This window comes from Dipodomys ordii, unplaced genomic scaffold (genome assembly GCF_000151885.1).
Source record: "Dipodomys ordii isolate 6190 unplaced genomic scaffold, Dord_2.0 Scaffold85, whole genome shotgun sequence".
NCBI lineage: Eukaryota > Metazoa > Chordata > Mammalia > Rodentia > Heteromyidae > Dipodomys > Dipodomys ordii.
The window spans coordinates 6,166,848-6,194,120 of NW_012267301.1; the positions used below are offsets into that span (position 1 = coordinate 6,166,848).

General features: G+C 41.2%; 1 protein-coding gene across 6 annotated transcripts in view; it reads left to right on the forward strand.

Moving 5' to 3' along the window:
• Ppp2r2b (protein phosphatase 2, regulatory subunit B, beta) overlaps window positions 1-27,273 on the forward strand; it is a 473,748-nt gene that overhangs the window by 348,467 nt on the left and 98,008 nt on the right. For all 6 annotated transcript variants that reach the window (XM_013025506.1, XM_013025502.1, XM_013025507.1 and 3 more), the window contains 3 exons: window positions 14,503-14,600; window positions 17,823-17,988; window positions 24,814-24,926. In XM_013025506.1, the coding sequence (XP_012880960.1) occupies window positions 14,503-14,600; window positions 17,823-17,988; window positions 24,814-24,926 (377 nt within the window). The remainder of the gene's footprint in view (window positions 1-14,502; window positions 14,601-17,822; window positions 17,989-24,813; window positions 24,927-27,273) is intronic.

A 27,273-nucleotide genomic window follows, 5' to 3' on the forward strand; every position in this document is an offset into this window, starting at 1 on the left:
AATAAAATAACAGCATTTTATGTATTCCCAAGACCTTTAAGAAAATAATGTATTAAAATCAAGGATAAGAATCTGTTCTTACATATAAGAAAGAAAGGAATTTCGCTACTGCATGTAATAGTTCCGGGCTTTTATTTTTAAGCCCTAAACTTCCCCCTGTAATCCAAAGGCAATAATTTAGGCAGATGGAATCAGTAGTTGAAATGTCCCCCAAAAGGAGAGTCCTTGGAAACACAGAAATACGATTTCCATTCCTCCTCTCCCATCTGCCATGTTTGAAGGCAGTGCTATTGAGAATAGCATTAGTACCTGAGTCCAAAGAACTGTTATCATTTTAGTATTGGCCCATTCTCTGAACTATAGCAATGAACCATTAAAAACAATAATTAGATGTAGGCAAAAGAGGAACATACATGACTTTAAGTCTCAGGAGAGCTGTCATATCCATCAACTGGCCAACAATCAGTTGTCCGCATGATAATCCTAAGTCACCAGTTGAGGAAGATTTCTGTCATGTTACTATGCACAGATTAAGATCCTTGGTGCTAGGAAAGATGTTATCTACTAAAGAAATAAATGTGATTCTATCTTCAGGGAATGCGTAGTCTAGTTAAAGAGATAAACTCTCAGGATATTCAAGCCATATATCAATAATTGCTTGATCATGTAATACAAATGAGTTATGCTTGATAAGAAGATGCCAACCAAGTTAATGACATTTTAAATAGAAGTGACTTAAGTTCTAGAACAGACTAATTTCAACCGAACCATAGAAAAAAAGGAAAACAGGATAAATTTTAAGAGAAGAAATTCTTGAGAAATCACATAGATGAAGGTGTGAGGACAGAGGAGTGTTGAGTGATGAACTCAGAATCCCCAGAAAGTGAGAAAGTGTTTCACACATACAAATACAGGCCACTTGTGGGAAAAAAATGATTTATAGCTGTTATTAGATCCTCAGAGTTCCAAAATTTCCCAGGAAAGGTCAACAGCTGCTACAAATTGTATCATTAGAGTTGAGTTTTGAATTCTTTTAATTCATCAAACATCCATTGTGTTTGGTTGAGTGAGGGACGAGTAAAATGGGAACTCTCTTCTTGATGGTGTACATGTTGGTCCAGAAAACAGAACAAGTATATGTGTAAGTGGGGATAGCAGGGGATAGTATATGTAAATTACAGAAATGTAGAAGGAGTGCATAGTCAGAAGAGCCTTTAGAGAGCTAGTCTTGAGGGATCATGTCTTCAGATTTTTCTCATTCAGCCAATCCACAAGTATTATTTCTAATATACTAAGTGCTAGTCTCTATCTTAGGTCTTCTGTTTATAACCATGACTAGAATACTGCCCTATCCAGAACAAGGTGGTAGCAGGCAAGTATAATGTAAAAATGTCTCAGGAAGATGAAATGGCAGGAGAGGTGATCGGCATAGACATTGTTCAGTTAGAGAACTCAAAGAGTAAGGCATCAGTAAAGTATCAGGTGTGGAACATAAATGAAGAACTTAAAGTGAGACCAGAAGATATTCTCTACCATGCTAATGAGTCAGTTTTATAGCTATGCATGAAGGCTTACAAATATTTCTCTGAAATAAACCATCAACAAAGAGGAGTCAGGACAGGAAAGAAATACTGTAGAAGGTTGGTAGGAAAAGAAAAAGGATTGGTGATTGCTTATAAAGCAGGCTTTGGATCTAAAGTTCACCAAATCATGGTGAGATAATCCAAGCTCAGAGAGACAAGTGGTGTGTTTTCTCTCATATGCACAACCTAGATCTAATATATATTGGTACATGATAAATTATACAAGATTCTGGTGAGACCAAAGGAGGGTACTCTTAGGAGAGGAACACAAAGGCGCAATGCTTATGTATGTGCCTCTGATTATATAAAAGACCAAAATGAAAAAATAAATAAAATCACATTCACATTTCAGCTTAATCTTCCAAGGTGGGACAAGTTATTTAAACCTATTTGAGCCACCATGTCTACATCTGAACTATAGGGGAAGACAGTCAAGTCATGGAACTTGGCAGTTAAATGACATGATGTAAAACACAAAATGCACCTTCTGGAAAAGCAGGTATTTCAGACATAATGCTGATGATAGAGACCTGGGGAGGAATGTGCCTGTAGAGGTCTAATACCTGCCTGGCAGCTCAGTTTCAGATATATACTGCTTTCCAAACTGCAATACTGGTATACTGCTCAGACTAAAAATCTCCATTTCCCCTCCTCTCTCACTATTAAGCTCCCACTCCTTTGGTGTTTAGCAATTTGCATTGTCTATATTAACAACATTTACTCTGATGTATATATGTATACATACACATACATACATACATGTATACCAGGAATTGATACTGTCCAGCCAGCCTACTTCTACCCAACCCTTCATTCACCTTGAACTCTTCTCTTCTAATAAATGATTTACTTTTCCTTTCTAGATTCTACATATAAGAGAGAACATGGTACGTGTTTTTCAAAGCCATGTCAATAATTAGTTAATCTTAGTGAATCTTCTTCATGACAGTTGCAATCTTTTCCCTATAATCATGCCATAAGAAAGGAATGTGCAGCTAGAAACATTTTCCATTAAAGACTGACTTCCTGGAAGGAAGATCCACAAATCACTTGGAACGTTCCTGGCACCATCACCTGAGCCTGGCCATTTGCAAAAGGTTTATAAATCTTGCACAGCTCAAGCAAGAGTGTGTTGGGTTTTCTGTCTCTGACAGACTTGTTTCTGTAAGATAGTAGGAAGAGCGGTGAAAGGTACTCAAGGCTAGAGTTTGGCTCCCCATGAACAAGGGATCTTTAGCAGATTTCTCAGCTTCTTCAAGTGCATCTAGGTAAGCAGCCTGGTATACAGACAGAAGGTAGCTAAAAGAAAGACAATAGAATGCTGCAGAAGAGAAAGGAGAGAGGGAGAGGAAGGGAGAAAAAAGTAAAAGAAAATCAAGAGGAATTTCTTTTTCATTGCAGTCACATGCATCTGAAATGCGGAGGTATAGGAAAAACTCTTCGATACTAAATGCTCTGAGAATCCTGTTCAACTTCCCATAAGGCACTTTGTTACTCACTATCTTTTGGCTGTGGAAATGGGATGGTGCAGATTTTGTTTCAATGATTTTATTAGTGGTAACAAGTCCTGGTGGCTGATTTGTTCATTCATTCCTTACTTTCAGCAGCAATTTCACCAAGAAATTTTCCCTGGTCACTTCCTCATTGAAAAAACAACATGAAAGTTATTTCCATAATATTATAATCCACTCTGGACCCTACTTTCTTTACCATTTTATCATTTTATTCAATTGCCATACCCAGAACCCACTAAGCACACCACCACAGAGCTACAGACCCCACATTTCATCTGTTTTTGTTCCTCAGCAAAGCTCCCGGAAAGTGTTGTTTGTGAGTCACTATCTCCAATGACTCTCCTCCCATTCTCTCTGAAGTCCCTCCAGTCTCATCCCCACTTTTCCATGGAAACTATGACCAGCTAAACAACAAAAGTCAATAAAGGCCAACGCCAGACTTTCTCCTTGCTTGTCAGTAGTGTTTGATGTGATAGAGGAGCCCGCTATGCCTTACATAGCATCCAGGAGACTAAACTTGATTTTTCTACTTCGTCCCTGGCTTCACTCTTCTTCCACCAACTTTTCAAAGTTGAGTGCCCAGGGTTTATCCTCTTTTTCATGCACACATTCCCTGCAATCTTCCTCCTATCTTGTGATTTAAAATGTTTTTCTGTGTGCTCAGCCCTCCAAATTTCATAGCACTGCCTCAAAACTTTCTCCTGACTCTTACTGCCAACAATCAATTCACCTGCCCTGCTTGTAATCCTCCCACTCACATTCCACATACATAAACCTGCACATCTTATCTTCCCCCCCAAAGACCTGTTTTGTTCACAAAATTCCTTGTCACTATGGTGACAACACCAATAGACCAGTTGGAAAGGAAAAAAAATAAAAACCTTAGGATCCTCTTTGATTCCTCTTTTATCATAACCAGTAATCCATCAGCAAATCTTGACAGGTCCTTTTTCAACACATATCCAAAATCTGGCTCCTCTCGCTCTTCACAGCCATAACCTTGGTCTGAGGGCCATCATCTCTTGCTTACACACACCTGCTCTTATCTTATTCATCTGGGAACCCAGTCCTGAATGGTTACTTGTTTTTTTACTCACACATTCATTTCCTCCCTGATTATACTCTACCCGCCACTATCTGACTCATCCCTGTAGAGAGATTCATGGAAACCCATCTTACTTCCTATTCAATACTCTCCAATGGCCTCCTATTTCACGTTTAATTGGGGTAAAATGCATACGATCCACAGTTGACTATTTGAAGCATCTTTTGATGTACAGCTTTGTGACATGGACTAGTTGTGCACATTTCACTTGTGAAATCAACATGCTTGCTGTGGTCTCCAAGATGCTGCATTATTTATTTCTCATTGCTTCTGCCCCATTTCCCCCTTATTTGCCCAGCTCTTACCTCTGTGTGTGTGTGTGTGTGTGTGTGTGTGTGTGTGTCTTTTTTTTTTTGTCGATTTTGGAGCTTGAACTCTGCACTTGGGTGATATCTCTTAGCTCTTCACCTCAAGGCGAGCGCTCTACTGCTTGAGCCACAGCACCACTTCCGGTTTTCTCATGGTTTATTGGAGATAAGAGTCTCACGGACGTTCCTGCCCTGGCTGGCTTTGAACTGTGATCCTCAGATGTCAACCTCCTGAGTAGCTAGGATTACAGGTGTGAGCCACTTGCGCCTGGCTACCTGTGTCTCTTGACACATGCACATTCCCCAGAGGGTGATTCCTCTCTCCCTTCTGTCTGGAACACTCTCCCTACAAATGCCTCCATAGTGAACTCTTTCTTCTCACTCAGTCTTCCAGTGAGGCCTATCACAACCTCCCTATTTAAATCTCAGTCTCCTTCTAACTTCTGTCAGTGCTTGTCTTATTCGTCTCTGTTTCTCATGGTATATAGCCTACAATAGAACACATTCTTTTTTATTTTTTTTATTTTTTGTCAGTTGAACTCTGTGCCTGGACACTGTCCCTGAACTCTTCAGCTCAAGGCCAGTGCTCTAACACTTGAGACACAGCACCACTTCCAGTGTCTGGTGGTTAATTGGAGATAAGAGTCTCACAGACCTTCCTGCCCTGGCTGGCTTTGAACCGCAATCCTCAGATCTCAGCCTCCTCAGTAGCTAGGATTACAGGTGTGAGCCACTGGTGCCCAGCCAGAACATTTTTATCCTATATGTTCATTGATGGTAGGCCTTTCTCCACAAGTAAATATAAGTTCCATACGACAAATATTGTATCTCTTTTATTAATTACTATAGCTCTATTACCTAGAATACCACTTGGTACATACTGGGGTGCCAGTATCTGTTGAGTGAGTAAATGGACTAATGGATGAGTCTATCAAACTTGTGTCTTTTCTGATTTTTCTCTATTTCATATTACTCATCAGTATCTAAACTGCATTAGTTTCATTTGGCTTCCCCTGAAGCCAAATATAATGGGTTTTCTAAGTATCTAGTTGGTGGTAGATAGAGAAACACAGTACCTTTGTTTCATGAATATTTTATTAAAGGTTAGGTCCTATTCATTTTTACTGCTCTCCTACTGTGCCTCTGGTATAACATTTCAGTTTTATAAGTGGAATATGTTTATTCAAAAGAGTAACATTTTATCATATTCTTCATAACCTCACAACTCTTAACCATAAAAAGAAAGAATGAGATGTTCAGTGATTTGATGAATACTAGTTGGCACATGAAGAAGATCATGGAGAACCCTCATAGTATAACACCCTATAGGCCAGCAACAATGCTGCCTTTATTGTGTTGGAAATCAAGGCCTCATGTCTTCGGAGGAAAACTCTGTTCTTGTTCCATTTTTCATTCATTTCCATAGGTCCATTTGGAATTTTTGTTTGTTTGTTTGTTTGGGTCCGGTCATGGGGCCTGAACTCTGGGCCTGGGCGCTGTCCCTCAGCTCTTCAGCTCAAGGCTAGCGCTCTACCACTTGAGCCACAGCGTCACTTCTGGCTTTTTTCTTTTTGCTTATGTGGTGCTGAGGAATCAAACCCAGGGCCTCTGGCATGCAAGGCATGTGCTCTACCACTGAGCCACCTTCCCAGCCCCTGGAATTTTTTTTAAAGGATATTTTATTTAGTATTCAAATAATAGAGACCTCTTGAGTGCAGACCTCCTGTGAAGACCTTAGTTGTGCTACTGTCTTCTCCCTGCCCTCTGTGGTTTGAAGACCTCCATGATTGGGATCGTTCAACAGCCACTCTCCTGCAGCATTTGACTGTATATCTACCTGTCTTCCTTACTGCTCAGTCAGTCCTCTACACTGAAAACTCCCAAGGGCAAGGACCAATTGCATTTTAGTGTTCTTAATGTAACCCTTTGTCTAACCCAGTGAAATGAACTAATACAGACTCATTAAACAGAGTTCTTTCATTGCAAACTAACTTGTTCCAAATTCAACATGGAGGTCCTCTCCCAAATAACACTCTACCTGATACCCTTTCTTTACTAGCCCAGCAGTTTTACTAACCCAGCAGCTTCCTCTGACTCATAGGACCCCCAAGTCCTGCCAGTGCTCTAGATACTTTGGAGGATGCAACCCATCTTTGTACATTTTTTTTGATGGTGGTACTGGGGGTAGAATTCAGGACTTGGTACTTGCTGGCACATGCACAATACTGCTCGAGTCATGCCTCCATCCTTTTCGCTCTGGTTATTTTTTTGAGATAGGTTCTTTGCTTTGTACCTGAGCTAATTTGGATTATAATCCTCCAATTTATGCCTCCCCTGTAGAATGGAAGACAGGAGTAAACCACCACATGAAGCTTTTGTTGCTGTTGCTAATACAAGGTTTTGTGGACTGTTTTGCCTGGTTGTCCTGGACCAGGCTTGCAGCTATGCACAATCAGTGCTTGGCTAAAATCTATACTAATCAGTCTACCAGGCTTAATAGTCATTAGACACCCCAATGTGCCTAGGAAGAGCTTCCCTTTGCCTCACATCTTTTTAAATTTTTTTTTGGTAAGTCTTGGAGCTTGAACTCAAGGCTTGGGTGCTATCCCTGAGTTTCTACACTCAAGACTAGCACTCTATCACTTTGAGCCACTGTGCCACTTCCAGTTTTCTGGTGGTTAATTGGAGCTAAGAGTCTCACCAACTTACCTGCCCAGGCTGGCTTTGAACCATGATCCTCAGTTCTCAGCCTTCTGAATAGCTAGGATTACAGGTGTGAACCACCGGCACCAGGCTGCCCCACATCTCTTAAGTAAATGGTTTATTCATCCATCCAGCATATATTGTCAATAGTTTATTCTAAATTATTCTTTATATATTGGTGCACTTTGATATTGGTTCTCACTAACAAAAGCACAAAATAAGCATTTGTTGTATGCTAAGCCACTCATCCCTAGATGTGTGCATGGAGAGCTCTGTGGTGTGCAAGGTGCATTCTCGAGCCTGAGCCAGGCCTTTAAACAAGCCTAACACCACTGTAATAACTGTTAATGATGAGAGATGATAACTGATAAAGAAGAAGCGAGGAGAGCAATGAGGCTGCAAATTAAAGGGAACTGTTTTGGACTTGGAAGTCACATAAGGCTTCCCAAAGAGAGAGGGGTGAGGGGGGGGAGAGATTGAAGCCAGCCCACAAATATAGAGAATTTTAAATCCCACAAAGTGGACATCATGCCTTACTGATTTCAGAGCATCTGGCACAGCAAAATTTCTGGCCAGGGACATGCCAAACAGATGCCGTTTTAAGTGCATTTGGGTGGTGTGGAGTCTGCCCAAGAGCTCCCCTTCCTTTCTTATTTTGGACCTGAGGTCCCACCTACTGTGGAATCAGCTTCTAGATGTCCCCATGTTGTGCAGATAATAGAGCTGAATGATTGACAGAGTTAGTATCGCCTGAGCAGTTAATTACTCCTCTGCTTGTTGAAAGAATGGGTGACAGATGGTAGACACCTTGACAGCAGATTCCACAGTAAACCACACAGGCATGGAGGCAAGTCTGGACACTATCTCTTCCCCAGTGGATTTTTCTCTACTTAGAGACTTAACAGTTTTTAAGACTCCATTGGCCTTTGGGGAAGTTTTGTTCCACCTATAGGAAAATGTTGCAGGAACATGCTTTGAGTAGCAGGCAATCTCCATTAGCCCATGTGTCCCTGGGTTTCTTCAAATCTGGCTAGTGCTGGAGATTTTTGGACATCCTAGGGAAGCTGTGTGCATTTTAATAGGAACAGCATGGCATTCATTACTCACCTGCTTCCTGCCATCTGGATTTTCACAGCTCACCAAGCATGGTGGGCTTCCTGCATATGAACTGGGAAAGCTTGGCTCCTAAGGAGGGTGTGGCTAGGTCCCTTTGAAGTCATGATTTTATAATGGACACCACAAGTAAATTGGAAAGCAGGAAGCTGCTTTCACATGTGAATGATGGGAAAATAATGTACCTTCTTCACGGCTGGGAAAGGAGAAGAGAAACCACTCAATATATTGGTAACTAAGCAGGAGGAAGGAAAGTTGGTTATGTGGTAAAGTAAAATGACTATGTGAGAGTTTGTGCAAGATGGTTCCAGGAAAGGACCTCTTTTTAACTTTCTTTTACAAATCAATAATGCATTAATCTAACCCCGTGAAAAATACTATGAGGAAAACTGATGTATTTAGATTCCAGTAGCAGAAAATCTATCTCATGATGAACACGTTATAATCACAAAGAGACAAGAGTTGTCAGTTCAACCAGTAGGCTTCTTGCTTCCTTTTTATTCAAAAGAAAAAAAAAATCCCAGAATCTCATCGGACCTAGTAGACTTTTCTTTGTATCTATTTCTTTGGATCCCTTACCCTAACAAGGCTAAACAAGTAACTGAATTTTTCAGCCTCCATAGTGGAACAGACAAAATCAGGCAAGGAAGAAGGTACTGGGTAAGAGTAGCCAGCCAAGAGTTTGTACACAAACGTGCCATGCTTGTTGTTAATGAACGTGACCTCCAGATGCTGATGGCCATGTATGAGCAGTACTCATTTCTAGCACTGTACTTATCCTTAACTAGGAACTGTTAAGAAAGAAGCCACTGATGCTTCTCACTGCATTCTTTCATGAGAAGAATAGAAGCGCCAGATTGAAGTTAAAACCAATTATGCCCAGAATGAATTGTATTCAAATGAAAGGAAAAGGATTCAGTTCGCAAACAACAGACACTGTTTGGGTAGTAAAAGAATCAAGTTTGGATCAGACAGAAAATGTGTGTTACACACAACAGGATATAGGGAGTGGCAAGCAGGTGGTGAGTGTCTTGCCTGTTCATTTGTTTGGACATAACAGATTTCTTCCTTACCCCACCCTCAGCCTGTTTGGGTGGAAATGTGTCCTTCTGCACTATTTCAGGTATCAAAGTTTACCTGAGAAACTCTTACCCAAGGAAATGGATGTCGACTTGGGACTCTGAACCAAGACACAGGAAGGAGACCACAGTTTGTCATACAGATGTGGAAAGTCATTGTGATTCCCACAGGGAATTCTAAGAATCCTCTTGGCTCAGTGATCTAGCTAATCATTGCCAGTGCAGCCTGAACTTCTACACCAAGCAAGTTTCTCCCCATTGCTCCCTGCTGTATCATTGCCAGTTCTTCAAGGTACCTCAGCCTAGAATGATACCCCTAAGTTCTCCAACCTTCTGGACACTGTCTGGAAACCACTGTCATGTGCTATAAAGCCTATTGTTAATCCTTGCTGACACCCTTGTATATAGCTGAAGTATGACCTGATCATCTGAAGAAAAGCCCAGTATTGAGTGAGCAAAGTTGGTCAGCTGATACAATGAGGCTAAAGGGCTTTATATGATTAGGTACCAAGTGCTTCCTAGATGAAAGATGAAACACCTAAGAGGCTCTAAAGGCTCTATTGAATTACCCTTTCATTTCTATTCCTGTGATTGGTGTTAAGAGACAGGGCCAGTGACCTGGTCAGTATGATGGTGTTCTCCGGGTAGAGTTTGGGTTCAGACTCTCTCTAAGCCTAGAGTGTGTTGTTTGATCAACACAGTCCCCTCACTATTCAACCTTCAAGTGCCCTACATATTCAGGTGCCTGAGTTGACCCAGTCATCTGAACTGCTCAGATTCCAGCCTGATGTGGTGCTGTGGGAGACTGAGATACAACTAAGGGTTCCTCCCATTTCCTTCAGTCTTACAAGCACACAAACACAATAGCTAAGTTAATATCTATTAGTCAGGTAAATGGAGACTTTATATATGAAATTATTAGCCTGGAACTTTGGTAGGATGAGGAGATTGATTTATTTTAAGGAAAAACTCAGTTTTAACAGTGTCTATTGAATTAGAAATGGGGTTACCAGGCCACCATCTTGTAGGAATTAAGTCAGCACAAATAGATGTGGTACACAGCAAACCTCATAATCACCAGGATTTCCTTTAAAAAAATCATTTAACTACATTTGACCTCAATCACAATCTTGGGCTTTTGTTTTTAAGTCAAAATGTACTTGATCCATATCTATATGGGACAGAGGGGAAATGTTCACGTTTATAGTTTCTTTCTCGACAGTGTCATTAGGTAGTGCATTTAGTGAAATGTTAAAGTGGCATGTCAACCTATAATTTAAGAGAGAAAGCCACATTGCACTCAAAGACTTGATTTATGTTGCTCAGAAACAAAGTTGTTGTCTTAGTGTGCTAGCTTACTGCTATTACCACTTCCTCTTTTTGTACTCTGAAAGTTCTTCTGTCTCAAACAGAATATATTTTGCAGTTTAAACTTCCCTACCAAACAGCACGTTATACACACAGGAGAATGTGTATCCGAAGTGTTTGGTATCTTGGAACTGGAATGTAGGAGTGATCCATGAGTTTTGCATCAATTATTAAACAGTCACAGATGAAGATATGCAGGGTTGGTTGGGGTAGGGAAAGATTCCAGTTACACCTACTAGCTTAGTGGTGATGAATGAGTCAGTTCAAAATGATGAATGAAAGTTCAAAACAGGTATTAACTCAAGCTGCAGTAGCATATGTTCTGCAGAGACATAGGCTATGGTTTGATATAAACAACCTCATCCACAGACCAGCTGTTGTTAAGTAAGGCCTTTGCTAGAGAACTAGAGAATGTCAGGATCCCATGCCCTGCCTGGCACCTCTTCTCTTTCTCTTGCAAGAAGAGAGAGGGAGGTATAGCATTGAGTGAAGGTAACACTTGGAAAACAAACAGAACATGGTTGATAACCTGGGACTGTGCCCAGAATTCCATAATGAAAGTTCTAATTCTACTGGCTAGGATCATGTGGCTTTTGACTTGAGCTTGAATCCTGCTCTGTTTTGACCTACATCAATTTTAAAGGGACAGAGATGACATTTTCAGAATCTGGGCAAAGGGATCAATATAGAGGGCACTTCTGGGAAAACAAGTTTTATTTTCCTCTGAGTGACATCTTCTTGGCCTAAAGCTACTTCACTCCTTTTGGTACCCAGCTCTGATGACCAAAAATAAAGGCCCACCTTTTAGTCACTAATGTGGGGGCACCTAATGTAGCCCACCCAGAGCTTTGGAGCACTGTGTCAAAGTTCATGCCCAGTAGCAGGGATAAACTACTCATAGCAGAACCTTAACACTAAGCCCTAACCAAGTCATTTCATTGCTCCCTGTGTTTTTCTCTCTCTCAAGACCTCCCCACCAGGCTGGGAAGGTGGCTCTAAGTAAGTGCTTGCCTTGCATGCATGAGGCCCTGGGTTTGATTCCTTAGCACCACATAAGCAGAAAAACAAAAAGCCAGAAGTGGCGCTGTGGCTCAAGTGCTAGAGCGCTAGCCTTGAGCTGAAGAGCTGAGGGACAGCGCCCAGGCCCAGAATTCAGGACCCATGACCAACCAAAAAAAAAGACCTCCCTGCCTCCCTACAGTGTTAGCATTCAGACAGTTTGACAGCCCTCTGTGCATTCTTTTAGTGCTTGACAGAAGCTTGAAAGTGAAAAGAAACAGCTATGCCCACCTGAATCTCTACCCAGGCCAGAGAGTTCACTTATAACCCTTTCCTAGGCACTCATGAAAGAGCCAGAGGCCTCAAGTGACATTTGATGTGACCCTCTAGCTCTTAGTGCCTTCCAGTCAGGGCGTTTCCAGTCAACTGCAGACAGTACGCAGACTTCTTTCCTCTAAACACAACATCAATTTGCTAAGATACACAAAGAGTAAGAGAGGAAAGTCGTCAGAGACTTCACTGGAAGGAGACAGCTCCACAGTCAAGTTGCCTCTGCTGATCCTCAGCTTATCGGCATGCATTTTTATCAACTCAGCTCAGTCAGAATGTAGCCTAGTTTGTGTTTCTTTAAGCTTTATTCTCCGAGGTGTCTTTCTGAGAAAATAGACTCAGTGTCCAGTTTTCTGGTTCATTCTCAGTCAGGAGTGGGGAATCCTCTTCCAAATGACAACTGGAAAGCCATGGGCCGGTGACTCACAACCCTCAGCCCTCAGGAAAGATTACATCACTTTTTGACATGGCATGGGGGGGGGGGGGGGGGGGGGGGGGGGAAGCAATTGTACTTATAAACTGACATGTAGAATTGAAACCCTATTGTGCAATTGTTTAAAGATAAGAAAAGAGGTAGAGGAATGGCCAATGAATGAAAAGCACCAGCTACCAAGTTTGAGTACCAGTCTCAGGCCAAAAATAAATAAGGGGCGAAAAAAGCAATTGTCAGCATATAAAATTGAAGAGATATTTTCATAAAAATCTGTATATCCAACTTCTTAAAAGGCTAAAATCATTGGCCAACACATGTTATGACTCCAATCAGTTTACGCTTACGACTCCAATCAGTTTAAGCAAAGCAGACATTTGCTGGGCAGGAGAGCACAAGTGGTAGAGTGTCTGCACCAGCCTCAGTACTGCCAAAAAGAGGAAGCCACTCTTTTTGGTTGACATGAACTGTGACATCCTTGTTACCATGTAACCCTGTGGAGTTTCAGTTTGCTCCCTGTGGGGCCAAACCAAGAAATCATGAATTGTCCTTTGAGTGTACCTTGCTGGAGAGTGATGCGGGGGGGGGGGGAGACTCATGTTCTACTCTTTATATTTCTGTGCACAGAATAGTCATTAGGAAAAGGACAGTGATGTAGATAGAATTTTGTCCCACTTGCCTGAATACATTGGGTATACACTGGCAAATTCTAACAGAAGGTTGTGAAAGTAGTATTTGAGATTTGAATTTTTCAGCATAATTGTCTTAGTTTTGCACATGGCAATTGTCCTTTGCTGGCCTCACATAATCATTACCTTCAGATCCATCTTTCCTTTTCCTCTTCTCCTTCCCCTCCCTCTTCTTCTCCCATTCCCTTTCCTTTCCCATTCCATTTCCTTTCCTTTTCCCTTCACTTTCCTTCCCTTCTCTTGCCCTTTCTTTGTCCTTTCCTTGTCTCCCTTTCCTTTCCCTCCATTTTCTCTTTTTCTTTCTTTTTTTCCTTTAAAAAAACTCATTTGCACACTTGGTAGCAATTGTTGGAGCCCTGCAGGGGAATAATTGTAGGGGAATTAACCTCTGACACCTTTCTAAAAATAGCCCTAATACACCCAATCATAGGTAATTTACCTGTCCATGTTCCTCTGGGGGTAGCCAGCATGGAAGACAGTCTTGGCAGGCTGACTTTCCCTCTACAATTATCAGTGATCCAAGTGCCCGGCTCCTGTGCCTCATCTCCTCTTAGAAATACAGAGGGCATGTTTCCCTTTCTCCTCCCATCCCTGGGAGTCAAAGTTAAGGATGAGCTCTTCCAAAAGGAAGTGCTGGGCTCACACAGTAAGTGGGAGTCAGGGTCTAGCTGGAACATGAATAGGTTCTTGCTTTTCCCACTGGTCTCTGCTCTGTCCCTCAGTGTCAAAGCTCCAAGAATCCCTAAGGAAAGGCAAAGAAAAGGGAAGGAAAAAGAAAGGAAATAGAAAGGGAAAGGAAAGGGAATAGGAGGGGAAGGGGAAAGGGAAAGATGGACCTGAAGGTAATGACTAAGGCCAGCAAAGGAGAATTGCTTCCATTCAGTCCTCACAACCAAAACTCACTGAGGAAAGTTTCTTGGTGTAGAAGACAGAAGAAAGGAAAAGGCCATGTGTGGTGGCAGGGACTGTGGTTAACAGAAATTATTCAAGAAAGCTACCATTTCCCTGATGCATAAAGCAATTCATTTCCCCTTACCCAAAGCGAAGGGGTGTGAACACGCCTTTTCTTTTTGTTCTGTTGAGTCAGACCACAGTGCTGTGTGGACAGCTAGGAAATTCGCCTAAGAAGTGGTAGTTAAAATATGGAACATAAAATCCTTATAAATTCCGCTGCAGCCACAAAGCTTTAAGCCCTTAAATGCACAGAAAAGTATGTCTATTATCGATGCTTTCAAAGTAAGTGTGCAGTTACTTAAATTGCTTTTGTCTTCTTCTTTTCAGCTGACATTATCTCTACGGTAGAATTCAACCACACGGGAGAATTACTAGCGACAGGGGACAAGGGGGGTCGGGTTGTAATATTTCAACGAGAGCAGGAGGTAAGTGGCTGTGAATGCAAAAATGTCCATTTCCTTTTTCTTTTGTAAAAGAGGCTTCCAACCGTTCCTTAATCCTCCTGTGTTGCCTGTTACCTGCTCACAAACTAAATTGCAAAAGCAAAAAAAAAAAGTCATTAGCATCAACAGTTGCACAATGAACTTAGAAAAACAACTGGAAAGGTGGGCTCATGCTACCCAGCCTGATCTTTTGGAGCCTAGAATATCAAGTATCACAAGGGCTCTCTTCTCTGCAGCACTCCAGGTGCTTCTGAAGAAACTGTTGTGAGAAGGTTTGTCTTCTACCTACTGAAATTCAATCTCCCTTCATTCCAGGTACAGTCAGAACACAGAAAAGAGAGGAGGGGGGAAACTAGTTATAGATGTGAATCAGTAGAGAAGAAAATATCACCCTACCATAGGGGAGTGAAAACCCACAAGATCACATCTCAGCAAAAAGGGACACACAGGTCCCTGGAACTCAGTGCCATATGTACCTGTATTTCTGAGCAAGAGTTCTAGTGAATACCATTTCTTCCTGAGAGTTGAGTCCCATTAGGAATTATTTCTCTTTTTCATATAAATTGAGAGGAGGGGTTCCCCCTCCCCCCCCCACATACCAAATCTCTTTTGGTGTCTGCTTCTGTTTTGTCAGAATTATGACCCAGTTTGATTTCCTCATCCTCCCCTGGCACAGTCTGGGAGCCTCCAGCAGGCTGGTCTGTGTTCTACCAATTCTCCCATCTGCCACAGTCTTGCCTCTGAGACTCACTGGGACCTGGGAAAGCGAGAGGAAGGCTCCACAAGAGACTTCCCAAGCAATTGAGTGCCTGCTCTGTGCCTTTAGGCCATTTGCATTACACCCTCCCCTCCAAAAAAAAAAAAAAAAAGGAAAAACCTCATTTAGAGGTGATATATTTGGTAATTGCACATTATTTGCAATTAATTTCTATAAGGGCATCAAAAATCCCTTGGGGGTTGGGTATAAATTCAGGCACTCGGCATTAAATCAGGCACCCAGCCTATTGCATTGGCCCTCGAAATGTGAAAATGTGGTTGGCAAGTAGGAACTAATAGCTCTTCGTGACCTGGAATTTTTCCTGCTTTTCCAGAGCTGCTTGGTGCTAATTGGTCTGGCACATGCTACACACACTTGACAGTCTGATTTGGATGCTAGCTAATCAAAACTCTTACAAATTTATTGTTAAGGTGGACTGGCTGGCGGAGGAAGTAAGCAAGAGGGACGTCAGCATTTCAAGTGCTTTGAAAACTGATTTTCAAATCTTTTTTTTTTCCAATTTTCTTTCAAAAAAATCCAATTAGGTTCACAGTAATGATAAAAAAGGAGCTGGAGATCTATTTAGCATAAATTACCCAAAGGCAGAATGTTGCCACTATTATTCTATTCCACATTTTCAGTTCGCTATTTATAGGATTCACCTATTTTAATTTATGGAAATATTTGGGAAGCCTGATTAACTAGTAGAATGATGGGGAACCCATTTCCCAAAACAGGATGATGGCGTTGTTCACTGCAAAATAAACATTAACTGTGAAAGTGAAGAAGGGGAGTCCTGGAACTCAGAGAGGTACCCCTAACCTGACAAGCAGTATAGTACTGGGGCTTGAACTCGGGGCCTGGGTGCAGTTTTTTAGCTCTGTTGCTCAGGGCTGGCCCTCTACCTCTTGAGCCACTCCTTCACTTTTGACTTTTTGTTTGTTAATTGGAAAGCTGACTTTCCTGCTCAGAATGGTTTTGAAGGGAGAGCTCAGTCTCCTGAAGAGCTAGTATTGCAGGCATGAGCCACTGGCACTGGGTCGTTTCTAACTTTTTGTGGGTGAATCCTGTGAGTGAATTTTCACAGAGCTTTGCTGTCCCTCATGCCTCATCAGAGATGTGATTTGGGGCTTTCTGTATCTAACTAGGAATATAAATTGTAAACTGAGTCCTTTCCCCTCTCTTTGAAAGTCAAGCTTTTGTAACAAATGTTTTATAAGACTCGGTTTTTTGAACAGTTTTTCAAAGCCAAATCCCAAAGCTCTTGGGTCATCTGTTCCTATAAATATCTGAAATAAATCCTGCCTCCCTTCTTGGATAGGAAAGTAAAACTGGTTCTATTGGAGGGAGGGAGGTATTATTCAAAGCAGGGAAACTCCAAGAAGATGATGGATGAGGACAGAGAGAGTTGAAGTGCTTTGTATACATGTATGTAAACAAAACAGTGAAGCCTGTTGAAATTGTTTTAAGAAGGGAGGAGGGTGGTAAGGGAGAGGAAAAGAGAAGTGAGAGGTCTTGGGTACATTGTGTGCATGTATGGAAATGTCAAAATGACACCTCTCCCCCCCCCCCTTGTACAACTAATAGAGACTAACAAAAAAAATCTCTAAAAATGTAAAACCTCTCTTTCCAACTCTTTAGTCCCCTCTCCCTTTTTCTTCCTCTTCCCCTTTCTGTGTTACATTTGCACACTCAGTGCTAGGGCAAATACAGAGGTGAAATCTCATTGTTCTAGTGATGCAAATGGCATCTCTACCTCTGCCTGTTTTGTCACTCATTCTGGGAGGAACAGAAAAAAATTCAAAAGCAGGTACCCAGATCTGGTACCCAGATCCACACCTTATGAGCTTTGTGATCTTGGGGAGGTAATTTTATATCTCTTAGCCTCATATGTGGATCCCTATGCCCTACCTGCTTCTGAGAGATTCTGTGAGAATCAGGTACGACTTTTTAAAAGTAAATGGCCACGGTGTAAAAGCAGTGAAAGTTGCCACAACTTTGATTTTAAAACAGAACAACAACTTTGAGATAAATTTGTATTTCTTAAGTTGTAAAAATAGTCCCAATATTGTAAGTAGATATGGACCCCCCCCGCATGGAATGGAGGGGTGTATTAGGATAAGCAGTTAAGTATTAGAGCTTCTTTCCATAGTTACTTCAATATCTGTTGTAATTGAACTTCTGGCTTATGTATATGCTGTGATATACAGAAGTTAGTATAGATCACCTACAAGTTAATGCAGATGTATTGGTGGCCCAACCTTCAGAGGCTGCTGATCTAAGGCAACAGAGCATGGGACTGTCCTGAGTCTTGCCTCACCCAACCTTATATACCCTCCTCACCCCAGCCCTGAAGGCTCCGCTGAAAGAAAGGAAAGGGACTGATGAGTTTCCAATTGGCTTCTTCCATGGTTTAATGTTTATGTGTGTTTTTTTCTTTCCTACAGAGTAAAAATCAGGTTCATCGTAGGGGTGAATACAATGTTTACAGCACATTCCAGAGCCATGAACCCGAGTTCGATTACCTGAAGAGTTTAGAAATAGAAGAAAAAATCAATAAAATAAGATGGCTTCCTCAGCAGAACGCAGCTTACTTTCTTCTGTCTACTAATGGTATGTGCAGGTGATACTCTGTGTGATTCACTACAGTCTGCCAGCCATGCATGGGGATCTATCTTGGCCTCAGTTTCCCTCTGTACCCTGTGGACTCTGGAAAAAGCTAGCGACCACTTTGGCAAGATGCTTTGTAGAATGCCTGGCACTCATACACAGAGAAGTAGACCCATCGGGAAAGCAGTAGCTTTTCTTTTTATAAATATCAAATCTATTTCCCAATTGTGTAGAAATTCATTATCTGCAATTTCCAACAAATGTAGATTACTCACAGGTGTGTTTTGAATGACTTCCTGTCTTGCGCTTCACTGGATGTTATTCTGGGAATAGATATCAGGAAATTCAACAAGCCATGCTGTCTCTGAGTTGAGTATATTGGAGTTATTAATTCCTAAGTATATTTTATGATCTATCAAGCAGATGGCTGGGTATTTCTCTGGCAGAATCAAGTTCTTATCTAAGAGCCCAAGTTAGAAAGAGATGGGGCACCACTAAAGAACTTACTGATCACGAAACTGTTTCCCCAAACTCTCCTTCAAACTTCTTACACCATTTGTAGGTTTAGAAAGCCAAGATGTTGCCTGTTGAATGGTCAGGTTAACATATTCATAGCAGAAGTGGAATTACCTACCCTACTATAGCTTTGTGTGTGTGTGTGTGTGTGTGTGTGTGTGAGAGAGAGAGAGAGAGAGAGAGAGAGAGAGAGAGGAGAGAGAGAGAACACACTAAACCTTGAACTCAGGGCCTGACTGCTCTCCCTTAGCTTTCTCACTCAAGGTTGTCATTCTACCACCTGAGCCATACCTCCAATTCTGGCTTTTTACTCGTTAATTGGGGATCAGAATCTTTCAAATTTTTCTGCTTGGGCTGACTTTGAACTGCTATCCTCAGATCTCAGTCCCCCAAAGAACTACAACTACAGATGTAAGCCAAAAACATCTGACTTCCCTCTAAGAAGTTATCAATTGAAGGGCAATAGTTGAATAACATGACAATTAAGAGAATTAGTATATGGAAATTAGATACCGTTTCCTAAGTAAGTTAACTTACTTCATCTTGTCTATGAAGAGAAGATGCTTTAATATAAATGAAGAAACTCAGGATTTTCTTTTTTCTATACCAGCATTTAGAAAGGAAAATATTCACATGTCAAGTGAAAAAAAATTCATTCCTTTTAAAGATTAGAAGGAAGCAAACCTAAAAGTTTATCATGCTTATTTTTTATTATGGATAACTTGTGAATCTGTTCATTTTATCATTTTAATTTTCTAACTTTGTGTTCATGAGTCATATTTTAAGAAAAAGAAGTTTTGATGATGAATATGAGCTAGAAATCCATCAGAAACAAAGCCAGAGTACAAATGTAAAAAATGACAGTTATAAAACAGTCATTTTAGGGTTACTGAAGCATATCCTCATCTCTTCATGACCAGATCCTGAATCATCTGCTCTTCCATATTTAAGTATATTTAATTTTTCCTTATATTTATTGTTCTGATTTCTTCTGAAATTCTGGTTTCTTGCAAAAACAAACATAATTGTGTTACAATTTCTTCCCTTTTAATGTTGATGTTCAAGTTGTACTCCAAAGCTCTGTAGACTTCTAGTGGTCTTAATAACATCTAGCAAAGGAAAAATGTCTGAGTATTTTCTACAGCTAGTATGTTAGATTATGAAATTTAATCTATTGATTATTGCAATAAAATCCAAAGACTTATTAACTACTTTGTAAGGGGGATGGGAAGGAAAGTGAAATGCAATGAAGATTAATTATGTAGCATAATGTTCTGTTAATTGAGTTTTTAAATAGTTTTTTGATTAACAGGGATATTATCTTCCCATTTGGGATGACATTTCATATGTCAACAGCATCTCAAAAAATAATTCTTATAAGAAAGATGTCTGGGGTCTTTTGTGGTTTTCTTTTGTTATACTAATATTAAGATTCCGAACCCTCCTCAGAGCCAAATAGATCAACATGTAAAAATTAAAGGAAGACAATTGGAATTAGCGAACAAAAGAAGAAATGATGATGAGTGATAAGATTGTGTTCAAAGCTGCCACAAGTGATGATAGACTACTCAGAGAAGCAGCCAGGAAAAATGAAAAAGCCATTACTCATAGTAACCACCACAAGTCCCTTAGACATTTTTATCTACAAAGCTTCAAAACACTGAGTGGAAAATGGAGGGGAGGCAATGATAAAGTCAAGAATGACCTCAGGCAGTGCAACCATGGAGAGTTGGATTAAATTCTCTATCAATTATCTTTTTGAAAAAAGATGGTGCTTATCTTACTATAATTGAGCACAGTTTTTACTTTCTGCTCATTAACATATTTCCAACCTTCTAAAATGTTGTTCTAAGGCTTGAACTCAGAACCACAACACCACTTTCAGCTTTCTTTTTTGGTGGTTTTTGTTTGCTTGTTTTTGATGGTTTAATTGAAGATAAGTGTCTCAAGGACTTTCCTGCCTAGGCTGGCTTTGAACCATGGTCCACAGATCTTAGCCTCCTGAGTAGCTAGGATTACAGGCGTGAGCAAAATCACCTGACACCTTCCTAATGTTTAATGAAGACTAAAATTAACATTCACCTGTGAATCTAGACCTTGAAATTGTCACATGGAAATACATTGCTTCATTTAACTTCTTACTAGGTACTTTTCTATGAAAAGAGCACATGTTCATTATATGGATTTTTTTTAACAGAGAAACAAAAATCATAATAAAAGTGTTTCAATCTAAAAGAAAGCACTGTCAAGGTTTTTCTTTAAAGAAAGTGACAAAAGGGTATTAGTAAATCTGTTGATTTTTAAATTGTGTTTTTATTATCAGTTACACAAAGATGTTATAAGCACTCTCGATTGACGTCACCCCTTTCATGATTCTTCCCCCCAACTCACCTCCTCCCCTCAATTTCCTTAGTTTCATAGGATATGCATTGAATATTTACGACTGCATTCCCCCTCTTCCGCTCTTAATTCTACCTTCTTCTGTTAACCTCCCACCACACGCCTTTCAAGGACCAATTTCCTGGTATTCATGTCATTGGACTATGAGTTTTTCTAAGGATTTAAACCATTTGAATTCTCCCCTGCAAATACCATACACCACTTAATACATTTTTTAATAGAATTGTGCTGTTGTGCTACAAACTTTTAATACCAGATTTTAAAATTTCATAGTATAACTATAAGAGGATATTTTTCCTAATTGTTATTTTTCTATAATACATTTTCAATGACTGCATAGTATTCCCCTGTATGATTCTTCTATAGTTTACTAATAAACCTTTCACTATTAGACAGTTAGTTCTTGGCAGATTTCTTTTTCTCTAAATTATATAGGTAATGGATGCTATAAATATATTTATGGGTATAGCTGTTGGTATAGATAAATATATAGGTAAAATATATGATATCAACTATGTATAGCATATTAGAAATAGTTGTATAATTGTATACATATAATGAAAGACTAGGAAATTTTTCATAACACTTATGACTTATTTTCATAATAGAATTTAAGATTTTTTATCTTCCTGCTTATTTTCATTTTCTATTATAACAAATACTATTTATTCAATAAACAAGGAAAGATGATTAAACATAAAAAATCTACATATAAAATGCATATATTTGTAACCCCTGAAACATCCCTAGTACAGAGAAAATACCATGTGAATTTATGTACTATGTGAACAATAGATTGTCACTGACTGCAGAAATTACAGGTATTTAAGTCTGGTGCCAGTAGCACACACCTGTAATCCTAGTTACTCAGGAGGCTGAGATCTGAGGATCACAGTTCAAAACCAGCCTGGAAAGGGAAGTCCATGAGATTCTTATATCCGATAAACTACTTAGAAAAAGCTGAAATGGTGCTGTGGCTCAAGTGGTAGAGAACTAACCTTGAGCAGAAAAGCTCAGAGACAGCATCCAGGTCCTAAGTTCAAGTCACAGGACCAACAACAACAACAAAAAAGAAATTACAGGTGATTATTATTTTTTTGTGTTTTACCTGTGATTTTTCAATGTCTCTGTAGAGCCAGCTGTCATTCATGATACGAGAAATATAAGCTAAAAATTGCCTCGCAGATAGGCTGGGACACATTTCAAAGCCCAGCAATGGAAGGTATTTGGTGTTAAAAATCTACTGAGTCACAGTTATTATGAGCCCAACCACAACTGACCAGGAGCCAATCAAGAGACTTTAAATAGGCCTCCCGTTTCATTTTTCCCATCTTTCAGAGCTGGTCCCCCTGGCAGGATCTCCAGAGGGGGTGGAGCAAGAGGACTGTTTGCCATTGAGATGGAAATTCCTAAATTAAGCCCATAGCTGGGTGGGTTTCTTTGCCTCTTACCCTCCAGGAGCCAGGTTGAGGAAATGAGATCAGAATGCAAATCCTAGTGCACAGATGAGATTATAAAGTTAGCAGTTTTGCCAGGCCAGCAGCAGATCCGATCGGTCCTAGCAATGCCCAGGTAGCTCAAAACGGAGGCACGTTCTCTGTTAAAGAAGCCCCGTTGGTACCGAAAGCCCACAGTATGATACATGGAGGGCCACGGAGGGTGGGTGTTGTTTCCAAGGCTCAGAGGGAGCCATCCTGTGAAGTCACCACTCTTTGCTCTCAAGATCTCCCTTCCCAGAGGGGCAGGAAGTGCTGGCACACAGCCTGGGGAGGAGGAATGGAAGAGGAAAGGAAAGCAAAAGGGGAAGGAAAACCCATGACCCTTGCCCTCTTCCCTCTGACAGCATATAGAACATGGGATAAGACTGAAGCCACAGAGCAATATGTGAGGATTGCTGACTAGCTGCCCAATTTGCTAGTTCTCAAAGAGCTATCATTTGCAGGCAGTTCTTAACAGCCCTGCCCTGGGTTACACACTCCACATAGTGGGGTTTTTGAACACATAGAGCCCCAATAGGAAGGCAGTCTTTATTCTGTTTACCAATGAAGACACTGGGATACAGAGTAACTCTTAGTTTGCAATGTCCCAATATATGAGTTGTACTTAATATGGTATCTGTGAAACTCAAATTGGACTGTGTATTCAGTACTTTTTTCTTCTCCCTCAATGTGGGGGATCCTATTTATTTGTCACCCTAAAAGTATTAGTATGTGCCCTCTGAATGGGGATCCTAGCCTTCAGCCATGCAGCCAGCCAGAGATAAGATGGGGACCAGGCCCAAAGTTGTCTGACAGAGACAGAGGACTCAAGTATGTCCATGACTTGTAGATAAGTTAAAATAATACAAATAATGAACATGGGATCTGATTGTCCAAGGCCTCACACATGCTAGGCAAGTATTCTCCCAAGGAGCCATACCCCTAGCCTAAAAAGAGAATTGCCTCATCTCTGCCTGAATATTGCTAGGTGTCTTATGTAGATGTCATCTATTCAATCTTCCAGCTAGTATTTACTGAAGCATCTATTATTCCCCAGGTACTATTCTAGTTGCTCGAAATAGGGTGATGACCAAAACAAACAAGATCCCTGACTTCAGAGAGTGTATATGCTAGTGAGAGACAGGTAATCTGTAACCAACCAAGCAACTAATATTGTTAGTGGAAAGTACTATTAAACGTAAAGCCAAAGCCGGGTGCTTGTGATTCACGCCTGTAATCCTTGCTACTCAGGAGACTGAGATCTGAGGATCACGGTTCAAAGCCAGCCTGGACAGGAAAGTCCATGAGATTGTTATTACCAATAAACGACACAGAAAAGGCTGCAAGTGGTGCTGTGGCTTAAATGGTAGAGTATTAGCCTTGAGCAAAAGAAGCTCAGGGATAGTGCCGAGGCCCAGTGTTCAAACCCTAGGACCTGCCAAAAAAAGTAAAGCCAGACAGTAATGGTTTGTGTCTGTTATCTGGACTACTCAGGTGATTGAAATCTGAGTATCACAGTTTCAAGCCAGCCTGGTCAGGCAAGTCCATGAGACTCTTCCCTCCTACCACCAAAAAGCCAAAAAGAAGAATTGTGTGGTCAAACACTAACTTTGAAAAAAAAAAAAAAGCTCAAGTTCCAGGTCCAGTACACACACACACACACACACACACACACGCACACACACGGCAAGAACACAGAGAAAGAAAATGTTGGTTTTATAGATGCCTTTCTGATATGAGCTAAAAGAACAAAGTGAAGGAGTAAAGTCCTGTAGAAAAGAGGATAAAGGGCTTTCCTAGCAGAAGGCACAGCACATGCAAAGTCCCTGAGGCAGAGTGAGCTTAGTATGTATGGAGCACAGTGAAGAAGCCATACAGGGAATCACATCAAGTGAAGGGGACTAGGGTACTCAGTGAGATCAGACATGAGAAGGAAATAGAGAGTACAAGTTATAAAAGGCCTTCCAGGACATGATAACAGTATTTAAAAAGTTGGGTGCTGGTGGCTTGCATCTATAATCCTAGCTGTTCAGGAGGCTGCGATATGAAGATTCAAGTCTACAGGAAAGCCTGCGAGAATCCTATCTCCAAGTAACTACCAAAAAGCAACAAGTGGAGGTGTCATGGGTGTTAACTTTTTCAAGTATAATAGTTTTAAAGTAAGCTCCATTTATGTGACTGCTCTTCCTGTTCAGTATTCAATCAGTAGTTTCATGGATTGAATCAAATGAACTGATAAGCTATAGAGTGAACGTGGCATTAGCAAGAAGAACCATGTCCCACCACCATCTATGCTTGTGTGAGATCCCATTTCAGATGTCAGGAAAATGGTGTCCTGCGGCCTTTCCCCTGCACTGTCCCCTGTGACCACACTCTCCTCCCAGCCCCAGACTCCTCTTCCCTGAGCCTTATTTCCTCTGCTTGCCCTCCACAGATAAAACTGTGAAACTATGGAAAGTCAGTGAGCGTGACAAGAGGCCAGAGGGCTACAACCTGAAAGATGAGGAGGGCCGGCTGCGGGACCCCGCCACCATCACAACCCTGCGGGTGAGTGCACTCAGGGCTCAGGCCCTGTCCTGGGCAGCCAGAGCTGCCAGAGGCTGGGGAGGAGCATGGGGGGGGGTGCTCCTGCTGGAGCAGCTGTAACAAGCAAAGCAGGGTGCTCAGTGGAGACTCAGCCAAGCTCTGATGACTACTTCTCCACACTTAGCCTTTTGTCCCCGGCCACATATGATCGAACACTACTCTGTGCATAGATAGCTTCTGTCTGCTTACTTGGTCTAAAATGTCCTGAGGACCCAGGGTACAGAGAATGGGAGACAAGGAGGAAGTTGAGGATTTCACCTTCAGGATCTAACTAGGGCTGGGTTTGAACTCCACCACTTACAGACTCTGGGGCACTTGTTAGTCACTTAAATCCACGTGACAAGAAACAAAAAAAAAGTCTAAAGGAGGAAGAAAAAATGATTCCAGATGTTTCCGTTCATGGTCACCTGGATCTGTTGCTTTCAGGCTGTGGTAAGGCAAAAACATCATGGGGGTGGGAACATGTGTTTCAGACTGCTTAAATCATGACAGCGCCAAGAAGCAGAGATAGGCAGGGAGGGGCCAGGGGCAAGACATCTCTCAGAGGCACACCTCTGGTGACCAGGCCTTACCTGCTGCTTCCTCTCAATGAGTGCCATCAAATTAAGAACTCATCAACAGATGAAGCCATGATTGGTCAGAGTTCTGATGTCCCAATTACCTCTCCATCCTTGGGGCCACAAGCTTTCAGTCTTCCACATCTGACTGAGCCTGGGGCTGGGCACTTCATACCAAAATCATCATGATCACTTAGCCTTCTCTTATTTTTATTTTTGGCAGTACTGGGTTTGAACTCAGGGCTCACATATCCAGGCAGGTGCTTCGAAAAGACACACCCTGTGTTTTTTGCTTTTATGACTTTTTTTTATGACATAGCTGGGATAACAAGAATGCACACTACCATGTCTAACTTTTTATTTGTATCTGAGATGGAGATCTTATAATCAATATCACTACTCCCGCCCCCCAACTCCCCTAAGAAAAGAGACCCAGGAACTAAGTGGTTACTACTATGTGTGTTAACTAGCTCCCTGGTTTATGTGTTCATTCACCTGTTTAATCCTTAAATGTTCTGAGTGCACTCTTTGACCTCTCAAGGATGGATCCAGAATTCATGGACACTGAGTCTTCAGATGAGCTGCTCCAGCGCTGGCATTCATTGGATGCTATTTCCTCTGGTCACCCTACACTATGAGGTGACTTCTGGCCATCTACTCCTCTTGATATACAAAGGCCTTGAAGACTTGAATCAAACAATAAAGACTAGGATCCTGGAATCAGTCTATTCTGGGCTAGAATGCTGGCTCCCTTTCTCTCCAGCTCAGGACTCTGAACACTTTATATTAGACACCCTATGCCCTTAATGCCTTCTCTTTGTTACATGGATGATAGATGCTGCTTCCAGGGATTTTCGTGATCTTACACACAGTATTACACACAGTAAGATACTGTGTGTAATGAGAACTTAGCTCATGCAGTGCTTGGCTGATAGAAAGTACTCAGTGTTAGTTCTTGCTGTTGTTTAAATATTACCACCATCATCATCAATCTCCTCTTCCTCCTCCTCCATCATCACCACCACCATCATCACTGTGGACATTCTTAACCCTCCCCAATAGTAAGCCTATATATAACAGAAAATTCATATTTCCCTTTTTATATTTTTTTTACTGTTCAGTTCACTCTACAAACTGTTTGTGGCTATCTAGTATAGTGTACGCAGTGGGCAAGTTACCAGGAATGAAGATTGTCTTTTTCTCCTGAAGACATTGTAATCCTCTGGGGAAAACAATTTCTACTCTGAACTTCTGCCCAAACTTTGCTTTGTCCTTTTTCTACGGATGAAATTTCTGAGGCCAGCCATGGAGCCCTCTTGGGGACGCTGTAGGAGCTATCATGCATGACATCCTATGGGATCTCTGAGGATCCATCACTGAGCTGGACCAGAGAAAGAAGGCCTGTTCCCATTCCTGGTGGAGCAGAGGTCTTCCCTATGGCCAGATGGGTACTAATGAAGTAGGATGCACATCACATCAAACACAGAAAGAGGCCCAGAGGTGTGCCTGCAAATTGGAAAATCCAAATCTAGTTCTTGCTTTTTCAACAGCCAGAGGCATAGAACCTGGCCAGGAAATCCCATTTCTTCTCTCCAACTTTGGCTTTGAAGCTTCCAAGCAGAAAAAAATGTATATTCCTGAGACCTGTAACCAGTGGGATGAACTAGTAGAATCGTTTTTTAATGCATTTTAAAAAATTATGCTTTTGGGCTGGGAAGGTGGCTCAGTGGTAGAGTGCTTGCCTTGCATGC